Source organism: Hydra vulgaris, chromosome 05, assembly GCF_038396675.1.
Source record: "Hydra vulgaris chromosome 05, alternate assembly HydraT2T_AEP".
Classification (NCBI taxonomy): domain Eukaryota; kingdom Metazoa; phylum Cnidaria; class Hydrozoa; order Anthoathecata; family Hydridae; genus Hydra; species Hydra vulgaris.
In genome coordinates this window covers 33895336-33913074 of record NC_088924.1, presented here as the reverse complement: position 1 = coordinate 33913074, position 17739 = coordinate 33895336, and the positions used below count along the sequence as shown (strand labels likewise).

General features: G+C 29.3%; 3 protein-coding genes and 1 long non-coding RNA gene across 4 annotated transcripts; 2 read left to right on the top strand and 2 right to left on the bottom strand.

The window, feature by feature from the left end:
• Nucleotides 1–1056: 1056 nt before the first annotated feature.
• Nucleotides 1057–2242, top strand: LOC136080336 (uncharacterized). The gene is made up of 7 exons (XM_065796953.1): nucleotides 1057–1204; nucleotides 1355–1407; nucleotides 1577–1636; nucleotides 1717–1779; nucleotides 1851–1934; nucleotides 2004–2087; nucleotides 2158–2242. The coding sequence occupies exons 1-7, from the start codon at nucleotides 1154–1156 to the stop codon at nucleotides 2240–2242; spliced, it is 480 nt and encodes a 159-aa protein (XP_065653025.1). The 5' UTR covers nucleotides 1057–1153.
• A 56-nt stretch (nucleotides 2243–2298) lies between these two features.
• Nucleotides 2299–2645, top strand: LOC136080034 (uncharacterized). The gene is made up of 3 exons (XR_010638395.1): nucleotides 2299–2382; nucleotides 2453–2518; nucleotides 2586–2645. It is a non-coding gene; the product is annotated as an uncharacterized LOC136080034 (long non-coding RNA).
• A 10323-nt stretch (nucleotides 2646–12968) lies between these two features.
• LOC136080335 (uncharacterized) lies at nucleotides 12969–15366 on the bottom strand. The gene is made up of 7 exons (XM_065796952.1): nucleotides 15225–15366; nucleotides 14887–14979; nucleotides 14167–14647; nucleotides 13877–14098; nucleotides 13595–13769; nucleotides 13321–13546; nucleotides 12969–13225 (listed from the first exon to the last, which is right to left on the bottom strand). Exons 1-7 carry the CDS (start codon nucleotides 15364–15366, stop codon nucleotides 12969–12971), a joined length of 1596 nt encoding a protein of 531 aa, XP_065653024.1.
• Nucleotides 15367–15983: 617 nt separating this feature from the next.
• On the bottom strand, nucleotides 15984–17177 carry LOC136080334 (uncharacterized). The gene is made up of 3 exons (XM_065796951.1): nucleotides 17057–17177; nucleotides 16801–16869; nucleotides 15984–16663 (listed from the first exon to the last, which is right to left on the bottom strand). The coding sequence occupies exons 1-3, from the start codon at nucleotides 17175–17177 to the stop codon at nucleotides 15984–15986; spliced, it is 870 nt and encodes a 289-aa protein (XP_065653023.1).
• Between the last annotated feature and the right edge of the window lie 562 nt (nucleotides 17178–17739).

The window sequence follows — 17739 nt, the reverse complement described above, 5'->3', positions numbered from 1 at the left end:
CACAGCGTTGGAAATGATGAATCAGTCAACATATCAGTTGTTGATCCATCATTTCCATCCTATTAAATTCCAGAGATGTTTTACCGTATTGTTTTATTGGCCTAAATTTGGATAAATGTGACTTTCATTTTTCCAATCAGTTCAACTTTTGCTAATTCTACGAGCTTATGTCTTTACAACTTTCCCTGCCCTAAATATATGCTATTTAAAATTATAAACATAATACTAAAGTTTTTAGAAGTAACTCAATATTCAAACTTAAACAGAATATTTATGATCAAAACAAGAGTATACAAATTTTTAAAGACAAAAAAAACAAAGTTCTTAACATTGCATGTAAGAAAAGATTTCTGCAAAACATCCTACCGGTTAGACAGTTTAAACAAAACAATTTATTAATACCCTTCAAAACGATAAATAATATATACCTAAGCAGGGCCGTCCCGAAGAGGTCTCTTATGGGCGATGGGGGGGGGGGGGGGGAGTCGAATGTATTTTTTTGCCAACTAAAGACACCAAAAAAAAAATAACAAAAACGTCCTCGATATTTGAAATTTCCCAACTATAGTTCAAAACTTGCCAACTCAAGTGCTAAATGTACAAATATGCCAACTCAAATGAATATATGACAGCTATGCATATATGGCTTTGTTCCTCAGCCATTTTTTAAACGACTTTGAATCAATAGGTATCTAAACAGGTGTATGTGCGGATAAGAAATCAATCTAGAATATCGAAATTGAGTGTATCTTAAAGAACCCTAATGCACAATCAGTGAACTAAATCTTAAAAAGTTAACAAAACAAAAATGAAAATAAATTTAAAATAGTGACAAAAATAAATAGATAAAACTAAAATAATTATTATAAACAAATATTAAAAACAGTATAAGGCAATAAAAAAAAAATAAAGACGAAAACATTCTACTCAATTAAGTTTTGTGGCTTTTTCAAAACAGTTCAATTTAATTAGCTTCCTTCAATTATTTTAATAGTTTTTTTTTTTATTCTTCAATAGCCAACTTTAAAACGTCAATATTAGCTAACGGACGTTTTTTTACCATTTGCGGCATATTAATTAGTGAAACAGATTAATTGGAGGGTATAAAAACAAAGTAATTTTTTACTTAACCAACTTGCATTTCACAAAAAAGATGGATCGTCGTAGTATGCTCGTCATTTTCATATTTTGCATTCAAGTTTTTGTAAGTATCAAATTAATTTATTAACATTAGACAATATAAAAAAATAATAAGTTATTATTTTTATTATTATTTTTTTAATCAACTATTTTTAATCAAAATTAAAATATATTATAATAGATGCAAACAGTAATATAACAGGTTGTTTTTCAGCTTGATGAAGCAGCTCCAAGCCATCGTGAAAAAGATATAGTTCCTGATATTAAGTGAGTATGACTTTGTTGCAGTTTTTTTAAATAATTAAACAGAACAATGAATGTTGCTCTGTTTTGTGATTTAAATTGCAAATTGAACTTACAACCGTGAAACTATTCGCAAACCGAAGACTTTAACTTTCAAGATAAAAATTCAAATTAAAGCATTCTTTAATTTCAGAAACGAGGATGAAAGTAATGGCGGAGGTGGATATGGCTATGGTTACGGAAAGAAAGAAATGTAGGACAAATGTGAAAATATTTTCAAAACTTATTCTAACTTTATTAGATTATTATCTAGTAAAAATTGTTTTTATTTAGAAATAAAGACGAATTTAATGACGGCGGATATGGCGGAGGATATGGTTACGGAAAAAGAGAAACGTAAGTTTTTTGCATAAATTCATTCAAAAAATCTTTTTATTTAACGATTAAATAAAAAAATATTCTTTTAGAGAAAAAAACCAAAATGACGGAGGATATGGATATGGTGGATATGGCGGATATGGTGGAGGATACGGTTACGGAAAAAGAGAAACGTCAGTTTTTTGAAAAAAATTTTTTAAACCAATTTTTTTCTAATGATTAAATAAAAAAGTTTCTATTAGGGAGAAAGACCAAGTTGACGGAGGATACGGATATGGTGGGTATGGCGGATATGGTGGAGGATATGGTTACGGAAAAAGAGAAACGTAAGTTTTTTGCAAATATTCTAAAAAAAAAATTTTTTTTAACGATCACTTAAAAAAAAAATTCTTTTAGAGAGAAAGACCAAGTTGACGGAGGATATGGAGGCGGATATGGTGGAGGATATGGTTACGGAAAAAGAGAAACGTCAGTTTTTTGAAAAAAATTTTTTAAACCAATTTTTTTCTAATGATTAAATAAAAAAGTTTCTATTAGGGAGAAAGACCAAGTTGACGGAGGATACGGATATGGTGGGTATGGCGGATATGGTGGAGGATATGGTTACGGAAAAAGAGAAACGTAAGTTTTTTGCAAATATTCTAAAAAAAAAATTTTTTTTAACGATCACTTAAAAAAAAAATTCTTTTAGAGAGAAAGACCAAATTGACGGAGGATACGGATATGGTGGAGGATACGGTTACGGAAAAAGAGAAACGTAAGTATTTTGCAAAAGTTATTTTAAATCTTTATTTTAACAATTAAATAAAAAATTATTCTTTTAGAGTGAAAGACCAAGTTGACGGAGGATATGGAGGCGGATACGGTTACGGAAAAAGAGAAACGTAAGTTTTATAATTGTTCCAAAAAAAATCCAAATACTATTTATCAATACTTTTGGTTTAAAATTAAAGCAGAAAACTATGGGGGATGGGGGGGGGGGTTAGCAACAAGTATTGAAGAGATTTATGGGGAAAAGGTATATTAGGGAAGTTTTTTGTAATTTACAGCTAATTTAAGTTTATGCGTAACCCCTGTAATTAATAATTTGTATTATTCTTATCAATAATATGATTTATTAAAATTTTTACAATAAGATATTTCCGACTATTTTGAGTATGCTTGATAACATGTAACAAAAAATATTTTTTATTTTAGTACAAAATGAAGATGGAATGCATTTTAAATTCTTGTATTTATACATCTTATAATATGTTTTTGATATTAAATTATAAATAAATATTGTTTGCTTATTTTCATAAAAGTTCTTGGTCGCGGATTCACAAAACTTTTCTTCAAGTCAAATATTTGTGTTAGCTTAAAATTGAGTTTTCGCTGGATTCGCTGGATTCATAAAACTTGCGATTAATATTTTGTAAACTTGACTTACGCGTCCTTTTACGGTAATGCTCAGCTCAATTTACATAAGGATGTTTGAATTGTGCGTATATTGTTCAACCATGGCGCAGTAGTTAGAGTACTGGCCCAGAACCAAGAGGTTCGACGCGATCTCTAGCCCAACAAGCGATCTTTGGAAAGGAAGGAGGCGTGAACTTTCTTGTTAAATGCTCTTCCATGGTGCTCTATGATAAGATCGTAAAAACTTTTGGGAGCACCTTAATAATTACAAAAAATATATAAATATTTATGGACGTTTAAGTTGTTGTAATGGATCAGAGGCGCTGCTAAATCACAAAATCCTATGCGCTTTATAATTTTTAGCGTTTTTTTTTTGTTCAAAGTAACCGACAATTTTGCTCTTTACTTCTTTCAGTAAACATTACTACCCGTAAAACTCTAAATTTTAAAAAATATAAATGCATTTTATGTAACTAATAATATTAAATGGCTTTTAAAATGTTTAAATTGTTATGAAAGCTTTGTTTAATAAAAACTTAGAAGTAAAATAACTTCGACGTCAAAAGTAAAGTTATTTTAAAAAATCAACACGCATGCAGAGGATTGTCCACAGATTACGCAATGCTACATTTATTTAAAAACACAGTAGAAGAGGAGATCTTAAGCTCAATTTAAGCAGAGATTTTCATTAATGCACAACTTGATTTTTTGTTTGAACTAATGCATTACTTGATTTTTTATTTCACTTAAGGTTCTACGAGGGAAAACTTGTGATCTTTTTGGCTTTGTTTACAATTCCTGAAGTTAAAAAATTTTTTAACGTGTTTAGGTGGTATAAATTAAAAATAGATCGAACTAGAGAATTTGCAAACACTACTCACTACTATTAGATTTCAATAATCTCTTAAGGGTTTAAATTTTAAGTTTGTTTTTAAATAAACTTTAGTTTTTTTCTTTAAAAAGAACGGCAGAGAAATTTGATCTCTCATTTTGATGGAAATCAATTTAAAAACCTTTTGTTCGACGGCATTCGAGTAAAATTCCTTAACTTTCATCAATAAGATGCTTTTCCAAGCGTAGATTTCAAGATATTTTAATTGCCCAACTTGCCCCCATAATCAATTTTCCGGGGCTGGTTGATTATACCTACCCTACTTTACATAATTCATATTTTTTTTTAATGGGATATTTGAGATAATCGTCATTTTAAAATGAAATAAAATAAAAGTATTCCCACGTAACGCAGTTGTTACCCTATGTTTTGCTATTGTTAATTATAACAATTAATAGCGAGGATATCTTTACTTTTAAACGTTTTAAGCGTTTAACGTTCTTTAAAATTTTATTTATATACTGATACTTAGTTTTTGTTTTTTTAATATAGTTTAGTTTAGTTTGTTTTAGTGATCAATAATATAAAAATATTTAGAACAATTTGTAATAGATTTATGGACTTTTGAAAAACCATAAATGTTCGCTATTTTTCAAATACCAACGAAGATGTGCTGCATTAGCACCTCTATACTAACAGTCTTAAGATACTCGTGCACATCTGCGACACAAGTATTATACTTTTAGAACATAATAGAATACTGGAAACATATGTGAAGAGAGTTTATTTCAAGTTATCTTTTAAAATTTTCTATTAATTGATTTAAATGTTCATCTAGTCGATTTTTGAACATGTTCACCGAAGTCGCGTCATTTACTATTTGCGGCAGGGTATTCTACTGCAAAACAACACGGTTCGTGAAAAATTTCTCTCTTGGCATGCATGCGAAAAAATATATGGATTTTCTCATAGTTTTGTTGCAAAAGTTAGAAACAAACATGGTTTTCATTCTTTCAAAGCACAAAAAGTGCCCAACCGTTCTGAAACTCAACAAAAAAGTGCAAGAACCCGCGGCAGAAAATTGTATGACAATTTTATTTCTAAAAATTTCTGTATTATTGAAGACTATGAAACTTATATCAAGTACGATCATCAACAAATTCCTGGTGCTATTTATTATATTGCCAAATATAGAGGAAAAGCAGATTAGAAATTTGAATCCACAAAACATGACAAATTCACTAAAAAAGCTTTACTTTGGCAAGCTATTTGCAGTTATGGCAAAAAATCAGCACCTTATATTTCTCAGTCCACACTTTCTGGTCAAATACATGTTAAAGAATGTTTAAAAAAACGCCGTTAACCTCTCATTAAATCGCACAATAACAGACCTGTGTTCTGGCCTCATTTTTTCATTATTGTAAATTAGCTACGGAATGGTATAAAAAGAATAATGTGAAATATGTGCCTTAAACAGAAAATCCTCCAAACTGCCCAGAATTGAGATTTATTGAAAAGTACTTGGCTATTATTAAAAGAAAAATGAAAAAAACAAAAAAGCTTTGCAGAAACATTAAAGATATTAAAATATCATTTAAAAAAGCATCAAATAGTTTTGATTCTTATTCTGTGCGCAAGCTTATGTGCCCCACTAAAGCAAATGCTCGAAATTTTATTATTACTTGGTTCGAAATAAAAATTGAGCAGTACTTTTTTTTTTAGTTGTTTTTCTACTTTCACATTTATTTCGTGTACACGCTTTACTCTTTGCTGTGAAAGTCTTTGATTATGACCAAGCATAATATACTTTGACGACAAATGATGACTGAATGGTACGTGAAAGTTTACTTCATCGATTTCAAGCATAAATTTGAAGATCAGAATTAAACTACCCATTATTCTTCTTCCTTGAAGTGTCGTAAGACCTAACATGACTCTTCGCTGCTCAGCGGTGCAATGCTTAATCTCAGAAATGGTTTTTGTAGTACGGTTTTAAACTTTTTCTAGCGCTTCTATGTCTGCCCATTGGTACGCTTGGATAGCGTACTCAAGGTGAGGACGAACATAGGTGGTATACAGCTGTTTCCACAGTGAACAACTACGACTGCGAAAAGTTTTTTTTAGCCTCCCTAAGGAGTGGTTAGCATTCACTGCAGCTGCTGAAACTTAAGCATTAGGTTTAATGTCCAGCAATGTGATCATTAAATGGATTTGTCTAAGTCTATTTACAGACTCTCCGCGTCCCGGTCAGATTTTATGACATCAACAGTTTAGCAGTTATCAGCGTAGAGTTTGATCTGATGTTCCAATTTGTCTGGAAGACTATTAATGAACAGAACAAACAATAATGGACCCAAAACCGAACCTTCAGGTACGCTGCTAATAACGTTTTTCCAATCTGATGTACAATCTCCAATTATGACTCTCTGCTGCCTTCCTGAGGGCCATGATTCAATCCATACGTGAAGCTCCTCTTTAATTCCGTAGTTTGAATTTTGTGGAGAAGTCTATTATGTAAAACTTTGTCGAAGGTTTTTGCCAAATCCGTGAAGATTACGTCTGTAGCGTATCTCTGGTACATAGCTTCTGTTAAAAGATCAAGTGTTTTCAGAAAGTTTGTCATGCACAACTTTTTGAAAACAAAACCGTGTTGGTTTTTTGATATAAGACCGTTTATAATAAAATGATTTAAAATCTGGTCTCGAACGAAACGCTCCATATATAGCATTACTCACTAGGTATGCTAGTGAGTGATACTGGTCTGTAACTAGATGCTTTTAGTTTGGAGCTCTTCTTGAATATCGGTGTTATATTTGAGTGCTTCCAGTCATCTGACACCTCACCTTTAGAAAATGAAGTCTGAAAAATAAGAGTAAGTGTAACGAAAAACACTGCTGTACACATTTTGAGAAGCCTTGGATGGACGCCGTTGATGCCCATCGCCTTATTTCCGTCAAGGTTTTTAAGTCTTTTTTGTACTTCATCACGTGCAATAAACTGCGTCGTACATGCCATTTCCGTCCTTGATTTGAAATCTGGCTTTGGACCTTGCGGCTCGATTACGAAAACCTATTGAAAGTAGTCATTTAAAATTCTGCATATTTCCTCCTCATCAACTGTGCTTTCACCTGTACTGTCCTCTAAAACTCGTATTTGATGTTTAACTTTTTGCATTTTGTTAAAATAGGCGTGAATCAATTTTGGATTATTCTTTAAGGCTTGAACTATTATTGACTCATAAAAAAGCCCTGCTTTTTTAACTTCTTTAAATATAAGAATAAATATAGAGTAACTATATTTATTTAAGATTATTTAGTAAAAAAAGGGATAATGGTATTTTTCAATGTTTTTTTGGGAAGTTAAAGTCTATTGTCAATATATGGACATTACTGACTTCTTCCTTGGAATTTTTTAAGTGGCGTAAATACTATTTATAACCATTCTTTTTTTGTGAAAATAAAACTTTGGGACTCTAAAAAGTATTTTTCTAATCAGTATCTAAAATTTCTGATGCAAAATCTTGTGTACTTGTATTAGCAATAATTAGATTATCAATGTTTACAAAGCTTCAGAACTTGTATGTCATTGGGCAGTACTTATTTGTAAAACTGATGGATACATATTATACAAATTAAGTGCAGTTTCTTTTTGATTATTTTGTCTACGTTTTACCAAAATAATAATTTCAATATTCAGCCATTCTAGTTGTTACGGATAAGAAGGAGTGTAAGATGTGTATAGTGAATGACAAGTTCACTGACTAATCGAGTTTTTATCGGATATGTGCACTTATAAAAGGTTTTTTATTGTTTTTTTTAATTTTTTAATTTTGTTACTTAGGTGCCCCAAGAATACCTAACGGTTTGTCACAGAGCACCGCGGAAATGCATTTAACTAGGAAGTTCACGTCTCTTTCCTTACCGTGACGCGAAAATATGTCCAGAGTTCGTTTCGAACCTGGATTTCCTGCTATTAATGCAAGCACTCTAACCACTGCGCCACGGCCGCCAAATCATAACGCTTACAAGCATACCTAGGCTCATATTTTGTTAAAAAATAAGCATATATAACCATTTTGTTGAGACTTGATAACAAAAAATTAAATAATATTTTTAATATGTTTTTTTTAAATTTGAACCGTTTAAATCAATAAAAGAAAAATTTATACCTTTATACTTTGCAACGCAAATCGTGAACTTATTATGTCATTGCATAGCAAAATATAAACTTCTATTAAAAACATAAGAACGTAAATTTTTTAAAAATTTGATTTTTGAAAAATATTTGCAAGTTTTTCGAAAATGTGTGTGCTATTATTTTCTCAAAAAAGTATCGAAACAAGTACATCTTATTAGCAATATGCTCAAGCTCAAGCATACTTTTGAGGGTAATAGAGCTTTTTCCATAAGCATACCCGAGCCTGTTTTGAAAATTTCAAATGCTTATTAAAAAAAAACATATTGTTTCAAGGTTGAAACAATAAATGTTTTTTTTTTATACTTGACTACTTACAAGTAGTCAGAAAATATAAAAAAGTTTAAAAAGGTTTAAAACACCGAAAAAGTTAAAAACAATAAAAAGTGAAGGGTTTTTTTCTGAAATTTTTAAGGACCTGATGCCAATCTTCAGGAATTGCAACATCAGCTTTTTTATTAACTTTTTCCATTTGTAATGATTGCATTCCATATAAGAATGACATCCTATAGTAAATGACACTTTAATACATTTAAAACATTTTTGAAAGTGAACCATCCAATGCAAGAAACGAAACAAGGTGTAATTTTGTTTGTTCCTGCATATCCATCACAAAAGAAATGTAGTTAAAAAACTGTGTCAGAAAGATGATTAAAATGAATTACCAGAATTTACCATTGCCTATTAAATCAACAAATCATGTGAAATAATTACCAAATTTGGTAATTAATAACAAAATGATATATCATAGAGCAAACATCATTGCCTTTTCTATTGTTTTATCGTATGTATAAAGAAAAACTTCATCCCTGGATAGGATGAAAAATTTCATTAAATTCATTAAATGAAAAAATCTTAAGCTGCCTTTGAAGGCAACTAAAGTTTTTTTCATTTAATATATACATCCTATTCAGCGATGAAGTTTTTCATTATACATAGGATGAAACAATAGAAAAGGTGATGATGTTTGCTCTATGATATATCATTTTGTTATTAATTACCAAATTTGGTAATTATTTCACATGATTTGTTGATTTAATAGGCAATGGTAAATTCTTCTAAACATCAAAAGCAATAGCTTTAAACGTGTCTGAGTTTTTCGCATCTGATCTCTGTTACCGCTCCTTTGTTTGTTTGAAGTTCATGCTCTGTTTTAAGATTGGTCTTTTTTTTTATCAAGTTTGATAATAGCTTTACCAACTGCATTTAAAAGCTCTTAATGTATTTTATATTTACAATGAACTCATCACCACCTAAACAAATATCTTTTTGTAAAAAGCCAAGCCAAATATTAAATTTATTGTTAAAAACTACTCTGCATGTTTCGTATCCTTCTTTAACAGTTGGGTAAGCATATTTGAATAATTCGAACAATTTAGAGACATAGATTTTTAGATAAATAATTTTTTTTGTTTTCCAAAGCATTATGAGATGACCTTACTTTGAAAGAATATATACGTTTTTGGATAGCATCGCTGTCACTTTCTATTAATTTAGGTGGCCAATTTTTATGTTTGCCTCTGCCGTCAATTTGAGGACATGGGCGTCCGCAGGATTTTTTTATGTTTCAGATAGGACATTTTTACATATTGTGCAAACTCCACACTTAAGTATGTTTATACCTATACCAAATGAGAAAACCTTGGAAAAATTTGGGCTGGTGGAGGCCTGGGAACAAAAAAAATCAAGTCAAAATTGTTTTGGCGATGAACAAGATGAGGTTTAAAATCGAAAAGATAATTCGCAAGCATTTGGTAATTTTTTAGACAATAATTAACTGTCACAATTATTGCAAGTATTGTGACAATCTTTTTCACATTTTTTTCCATACTTGTTTCATTTTTATGAATAACTGCAATGCTTTTAAACAGTTTCTTTCTATTGGAACAGTAAAATGTGGCACTTTACAAACTGTTCTGAGGTCAGTATTTTGCTATACAACAGCTATAAAATAAATGGATGTGCTAGCAATGTTTCAAAAACATCTTACGGGATATATCAGCTGAAAATTCAAGTTTCGATCATGTTGCCAGTATCCAAGCAGTGAAAAATATTTTACATACAGTTCAAAATCCAAAACCAATTAATATTTGCAAAAATGAATTAAAAAAGATTTCCTTATGCAACGATTTGTTGTTTATGGTGCAAATTAAGATCAAAAAGATATTTATGCTGTCAGTTCATATGGCTCGTAAAAAATAAATTGATTGAACCATACTGTATTACGAGCAGAGATTTTAAAAAGACAGACTACTTTTCTTTCATCCTCTTTTTGACAAAAAGTCAAAAAAAAGGATGAAAAAAAAAATGAAAAAAAGATAGCAGCGTGTACTATTATTTGATAAAATAATTAATTTTTACAGACACTTGTCTACCAAAATATTTGATGACTTGGATGATGTCTGAAAGAATTTACGAAGAAAACATAATACCCTTGCGGTTTCTTTTGTTGTGATAATGTTTGAATATAAGCTATTTTATAATAAACCGGTCCTATAGTTAACAATTAGTTGAACCTTACTTCTGGCAAAATTCACCAGACTTGCTTGGTCTTACAGAGACTAATTATAATTTTAATTCTTCTTTAGATCTTAGTAGTGATGGCTTCTATCCTTTAATTCTCAAAGACTCCAATTGCCATATTCTAGGCTTGGGCCTATACGTGCACATTAATTGACCATTTTGTCGAGAAATCAGGTTTGAACCCTCTGACCATATTTTTATTTGCTTCCGCTTAAAACCTTTTTTTTTTGTTCATTATCGTTCTCTTTCTTCTTTACACTGCACCCTTTTAGACGCGGTCTCTGATCAAATAGACAAAGGCCTTTCTTTTATCTTTCCGCAAGTATTGTTGTTATTGGTAATTTTAATGCTTATCACATTGAATGACTTGGCTTTTTTTCGAACATAGAATGATCTCTATAAATCTTTTATCTTGTACTTTTTCTTCGGACTCATCCTATCATTGAACTACTTAGAACTGACTGGGATATTTTTTGTGATTTTCTTCGTGATGGTCCTTGGGGTGATGTCTTTTTTCATTCTACTAATAAATGCAGCTCCTAGGAATAGATCCAGGCAATCCTTTATCTTATCTCAGAAGTTAGAATTTAGAGACTTTTGGAAAATCTTCAACGGTGTCATTAACAAAGTTTAGTCAAAAATTCCATCTTTAATTTATGGGACTGATCTTATAACCTCTTCCAAGGATTAGGCAGCACTATTAGCAAAGAAATTTTCCTCTAATTTGACTTTTTAATATAAAGGCTATACTCTTCTCGTCATTTCATTTAAACAGGTTAACCGACGGTTAGATATCTAAATTATTCTGGCTTCCTTAGTAGTATAAAAAGAGCATTCCAGCTCATTTTATTTTTAAGTATATCTTTAACCATATTCTCATATCATATTTCAACTATTATGCTAAACATATTCTCATATCATATTTCAACCATTATACTAACCATATTCTCATATCATATTTCAACCATTATGCTAACCATAATTTCTTAGCTAAAATAAAATAATATAAATAATGGAAATATAACATAATGGAAATATAAAATAATGGAAATATAAAATAATGGAAGTATAACAACCATAATATATTAATATAATATGGTTAAATCATAACTATAAACTCAGACCTAAAAAATAATTTTAAAAAAAATTTAATTTAATTTTTTATGAAAAATTATTTTTGTAATTTTAAATCAATTGTTTAAGTTAAACATAAAATAAAGCATATCCTATTACAGTAAAACTTCCAGATTGTCCAACTTGTGCATCCCCAGAGTTTAATGTAACTACTAATCTTCTTCCAGTAGCAACACTAGGCATGGAATCAGTAAAATTTCTGTAAAATGAGATAGTAGTTGTAGATCCAATTACTGTACTTGTTTGATACAATAGTCCAGATGATTCATTAATAAATGAATTAATATTAGCACCGTTCCACGAAGAAAGATAAAAGTCTTCTAAACCAGATGAGCAGTATATGCATAAACTATTCGAATCAAATCCTTGAAATACTGTGTAACCCTGTCTGTTATATGCTGTCCAAGGTTATACTGTCCAAGGTTATACTGTCCAAGGTTATACTGTCCAAGATTATACTGTCCAAGGTTATACTGTCCAAGGTTTACAAGTATTTACTGGAGAATTGTAGTGTCTAATAATATATATTTTTTACCATAAGTTGTGTTAATAAATCTAAATGTTTCTGAGTATATACTAATAGAAGACAATGGTTGAGATATTGATGTATTCCTTGTAATAAAGGGTTGTATTAATTATTTAACGTTGATTAATAAAGGATTAAGAAAGGGTTGTATCCAGTATGTAACGTTTTGACTAGTTTTATTGCATAATTGAATTACTAGACGTAATATATAATTTTTCTTATTATTCAAGTTAGGTACTAATTTTTCAACTTTATCAACATTTATTCTTTCAGGTGCGAGAGGATAATCATTATGTTCATCATGAGATGTTTAGGATAAAATAAATCGACTTCTAATATACATGGAATTGATTTCCAGTTTTCTATTTCATTTTCATCCATTTATTTAAAACCATGTGTTGGAAGTGGTTTACTCATTGCCCATCCATATAAATTATTAGCATCTAGATACAGTATATAGGTTGATGGTTTGCTTTGATCATACGCATCACCCATGTACTTATTATTAGAATTTCCTAATCTATTTGATATCATACTAATTCCACTTTTTATACCTTTCTTTATCATTAGTATTATATCGTAATCACTTAGTAATTCTAATTATATTTCGTTTTTTTTAAATGCTGTATCCCAAGCTAATCCTGGTGCTGTGTAGTACCAAGCAGGATCTAAATCATAATGATTCATACAAACATCTCTAAAATTTTCATATACATCAGCGAGTAACAATACATCTAAAACATTGTACAAATCATGATAATCCCTAAAAGTTTTGCAATTAAACTCTTTCCATACAATTTGTGCATGTGAGTAATCGTCATCACTTATTCCTTCACTTTTTAATCTTGAAAAGATTCCTTTGACGGTAATTGTGCCTTATTAAATCTATTAACAGAATCAACCTTATCATATGGGTATACACCTTTTCTTAGTAATAAATCTAATTTTTTACCTGAATATAATTTTCCTATATTTTTGCATTGATCTTTTTTTAAATTATTTGATAATCCATCTAAACTATCAGACATAAATCTATAATCTAAGAAACAAAGTTCACGTTTAACTTCAACTTTCTTAGCCTCATTATCAATAAACTCGCGAACTTTAATTTCTCTACAAAAGCTAATATACTTATCGTCATTGTTTGGTATACAACTCAACTTTCTTCCTGATAATTTCTTTATAAATAAGTGAGAATCATAACCAGATAAATTGTGAAATTATACTGGAAAGAATTTTGGAATTTTATAATTTAAATTACAATTTTCATGTGCAGCACCTCTATATTTTCCAGTAATGTGACAGTGGTCACGTACTTTATCATTTTCAAGTTTTTCTCCACAAATGTGATATGATATTGCTGCATTAAAATCATGCTTGTTTTCATCAGTAAATATCATCCTTTTTAGAAATTTAATCTTGTTATAAGTTTTTATGATATCTTCTTGTAAACTACCAACAAAAGTTTATGCAACATCATCTGTTTTATTAGTTGAAGTAAATGTAACCCTGGACTACTTTGATAAATACTTTTGTCAAAACATTTAACATAATAACAGAATGAACTCAGAATATGTTTTTGATAGCGTTTAGTATAAGATTCATTCGGATTTGGTTTACAAGTGTCTATTGGTTTAATAAAACTTTCAAAGTCAGCATATACTACAAACAGAACTCTCATTGATTTATTGTGATTAGTAAATTGCATTGTTAATTTTGGTGGTGGAACCCTAATAAACAAATTCTACAATAGTGTTTTTTACAATAGTGTTTATTAGATGTTTGTGATAAAAGTAACTTGCTTAAATTTTTTATTAAACAGTAATGATTAGTTTCACCATTTGAGATTAATAGTAAATCTATTAAATGTTTGCGATCATTTTTCTTTGATACATGCAAAATATGAACTTCTGAGTTTTCATAACCATATACATTGACACTGATATCTGTATTATTCTTCTCAAATTGTGTAATTTGATTTAATAAAACTGGAATTTCTATTTTATCCCAGTTTATTTTTTCTGCTTGATTTTTAAGCTTTTTATCTACTCTTTCAGAACTTTTATCTTTAGGATTTAATGCTTTTGTGACACACCACTTAAAACATTGATTATCTTCATTCTTTATATTAATTATCGCATTTTTAGTTGCTAAATTTTTATCAAGTAGAATGTATGATTTAGCCCTAATAGGATTAAACTTAATAATATTTATATCCATCTTTTTAACAAAAACAAATCTCCAACCTGATCCTGCTTGTTGATATAATGATAATGATTCTAAAATAATCTGCTTTGATATTTCATAAAACTCATCTAAATCTGTTGTTTCTAATACAACTTGATTATTCGTTCAAAATGGAGCAGATGTGATTATAGTTTCTCCTGTTTTAATATCAGTACGCTCCATTTCACAATAGAGAACTATATAAACTTTTAAATTTTTATTTTTTTTAGTACTTTAATAGCGCTATTTTTAGCAGTATTTATGAAGGATAAAGCATCGTAACCTTCTATACCTTTAGCTGTAAATTGTTTTGTAACACTTTTAACAGATGATTTCTTTAATTTAAATTCTATTGGGGTATTGTAAAACTTATTATACAAGTATTCTACAATAATAAGTAATATTTTTATATTTTGAAATCTCCTGCTCTTTTGTAATTGTCAATGTTCTATATACAAAAGTTGTAGGAGTTAAAATTTCAGAAGATGTCGTATCTGGAATAGGTTCATCGAGTGTATTTTCTATTTTTATATAACAAGATTTTATTTATTAAAAATATTTACAAAGCACATGTAAACATTTTTTAGGCATATATTTATATAAACATTCTATACGTCTCCACCCTCTAACTCTCTCTCAGAAATTTAAATATTTCAATCTTAAATCCATTATCAACTTTTTCATCACGTAATTCAAGATATCTCCATCCATCCTTAGTATCTTGCATAGCACTATAAAATGATTTATATATTTTAACTTCTCCAGTTTCCATGTTGGTAAATTTTACAGCGACTGGTTTTTTCTTAACTGTTCTTAATCTTTCATATTTTGGATCTATTTCTTTTTTTTTTCTTGTTTTTCACAATGTATTTTAGGCTTGATTGTTTTTTTTTTCATTTGCTTCTTTCGTTGAATGTATTCTAGGTTTGCCTACTGGTCTTTTATCGTTTACTTCTTTCACTTCAGTCATAATTGATTCTTTATCTAACAACCCATTATCTATAGCATTCATTAGCAATAAAGCAATATTTTCAGATGTTTTTGAAATGTTATTTTCTTCTAATAGATTTTTTTAAACTTTTCATTGTGTATTTCATTCTTTTTAATATATAAAGAAAAAAATTTTAATTAATTTTCAAAGAAATTTAATTTTCAAAAAACTTAATAAACAACATTCATTTTATTTCCGTCTGATTGAAATTCTATTACTCTACCAGATATTACAAATGAAATAGCTTCAGTATCTGCTGGAACAGCCGCATTAAATGTTGCTTTAATTTGTACATCTATTGTTGATGATTTTAATCTTTCTGATTGTTTACTAACTTCGAAAACAAAAAATTGGGTATAAATCTTTATAGTCAGAAGGAGTTATATTGCTGTGTGTGATCAATTCATTCCATAAAATTTTTCATTAAACACAGCTGCATCTCTATAAGCTCTTGAAAATTGCTGATTTGGGAATAAAAAATTATAATTAACAGCAGGATATCTTTCTTGATTAAGCATAATGCATATATTTTTCAAGTCGCAATGATCAAATATTAAAGCATTAGCATTTTGGTCTCCATCCTTATTTGTTTGAAATGCAGCAATTATGTATCTCGGTCTTTCAGAAGATATCTTTACGCTCAATCTCCGAGAAAATGAATTAGCTTGTGCAACAGGTATAGTATCACACTGACGCGCTTGAAAACTTACTGGAAGTGTCACTTTTGATTCGATAGATTTATAAAGACTAATCCTTTCTACATCTGATAGGATCACATGTGGTACAAACAATGATATTTTATTAAGATTAACTTTTCCTGCAGCTGCAGCAGCAAGCTCAAAGATTGCGTCATCATCACTTTTTCTAAAAAGAGTTATTGTATGTTTATAGCCATAAATAACATTGTCGTAATCATCACAGAATCCAAAATTGTGTCTTAAAAGTATGCAAAAGGAAAATTTTCCTTTTGTAGTTGGCTTCTTAATTATGTATGCTTGTCTTAATGCAAACCCTAAGTTATCAGTAAGTACTGGTGTTGTTGTAATATCTTTATACCACAATTGATTTAATCCTTGTGCTAATTGAAAGTCATTTGGGTATTTAACATTGTAGTTGCTTGACCTGGGTGATAAATAGTTACTAAATAAATAGTTAAATAGATAAATAGTTGGCTTGATAATTGGTATGATATTTGACTGAATAAATGCATAATACCATTATTTGTAAGCGTCACTGCATCTGTATTAGCATAAGCTGTTCCATCAGCAAGTTTAACAAGTTGTCCTTCAAATAAGAGATAAGCTCAAATCTTTCAATTACATTATCTACAATTGGTGTTTCTGTAAAATTTAATACTTCGGAAGTTATCATTTTTTTTTTTTATATACATTATAAAAAAAAATTTTTTGATTGACAATTCTTAAAAAACTAATTATATAAAAAATTTCGCAACTCTACTAAACAAGTATACTCATTAATTTAACAATATAAGCAAGTCGAAGGCCGCGTCTTTTTTTAACTAGATCTTCTATTCTTATAGCATTTTCATTTGATACTTTTTTTGATGATCTTATTGCAGAACCCATCATCATTTTATTTATATTTGTTGATATATTATCTGCATTATTTTTTTAGGATCTTTCAGATCCATTATTAATCAAATCATTAGATCCAACTAAATTTGAAATTGTTTCATCAATTTTTTTATTAATAACAGGTTGTGAAACTATTTTTGAAGATGCTTTATCAATTATGTGATATCCTTTTTTAACTGCAGCATTTCTAGCAGCTTCTATTGCTGATGTTGAAAGTTCTTTTCCTGCTGATTTAGCAGCAGTTATGCAGTTTTTTCTAAATCAGTAGCAGACAACACAGCTGATGATACTCTTGTTACATTTGACGTTTTTCTTTGTTTAAATAATGTTTCTTTATATATGTCTTATTATGAACAATTAGCATTTTTTATGTACTATATATTTTTTTATATGCACTGATATATAATTTTAAATAATTTTGTATTGCTTTATACTGTTTAATATCCATTATACCTTGTCATAATAATTCATCACAAATTGCAACAGCTTCATTTCTTGCTCCAGTGTAACATGTTTTCCATGCAGCTACACGTAAATCAAGCATTTAAATTAATGCTTT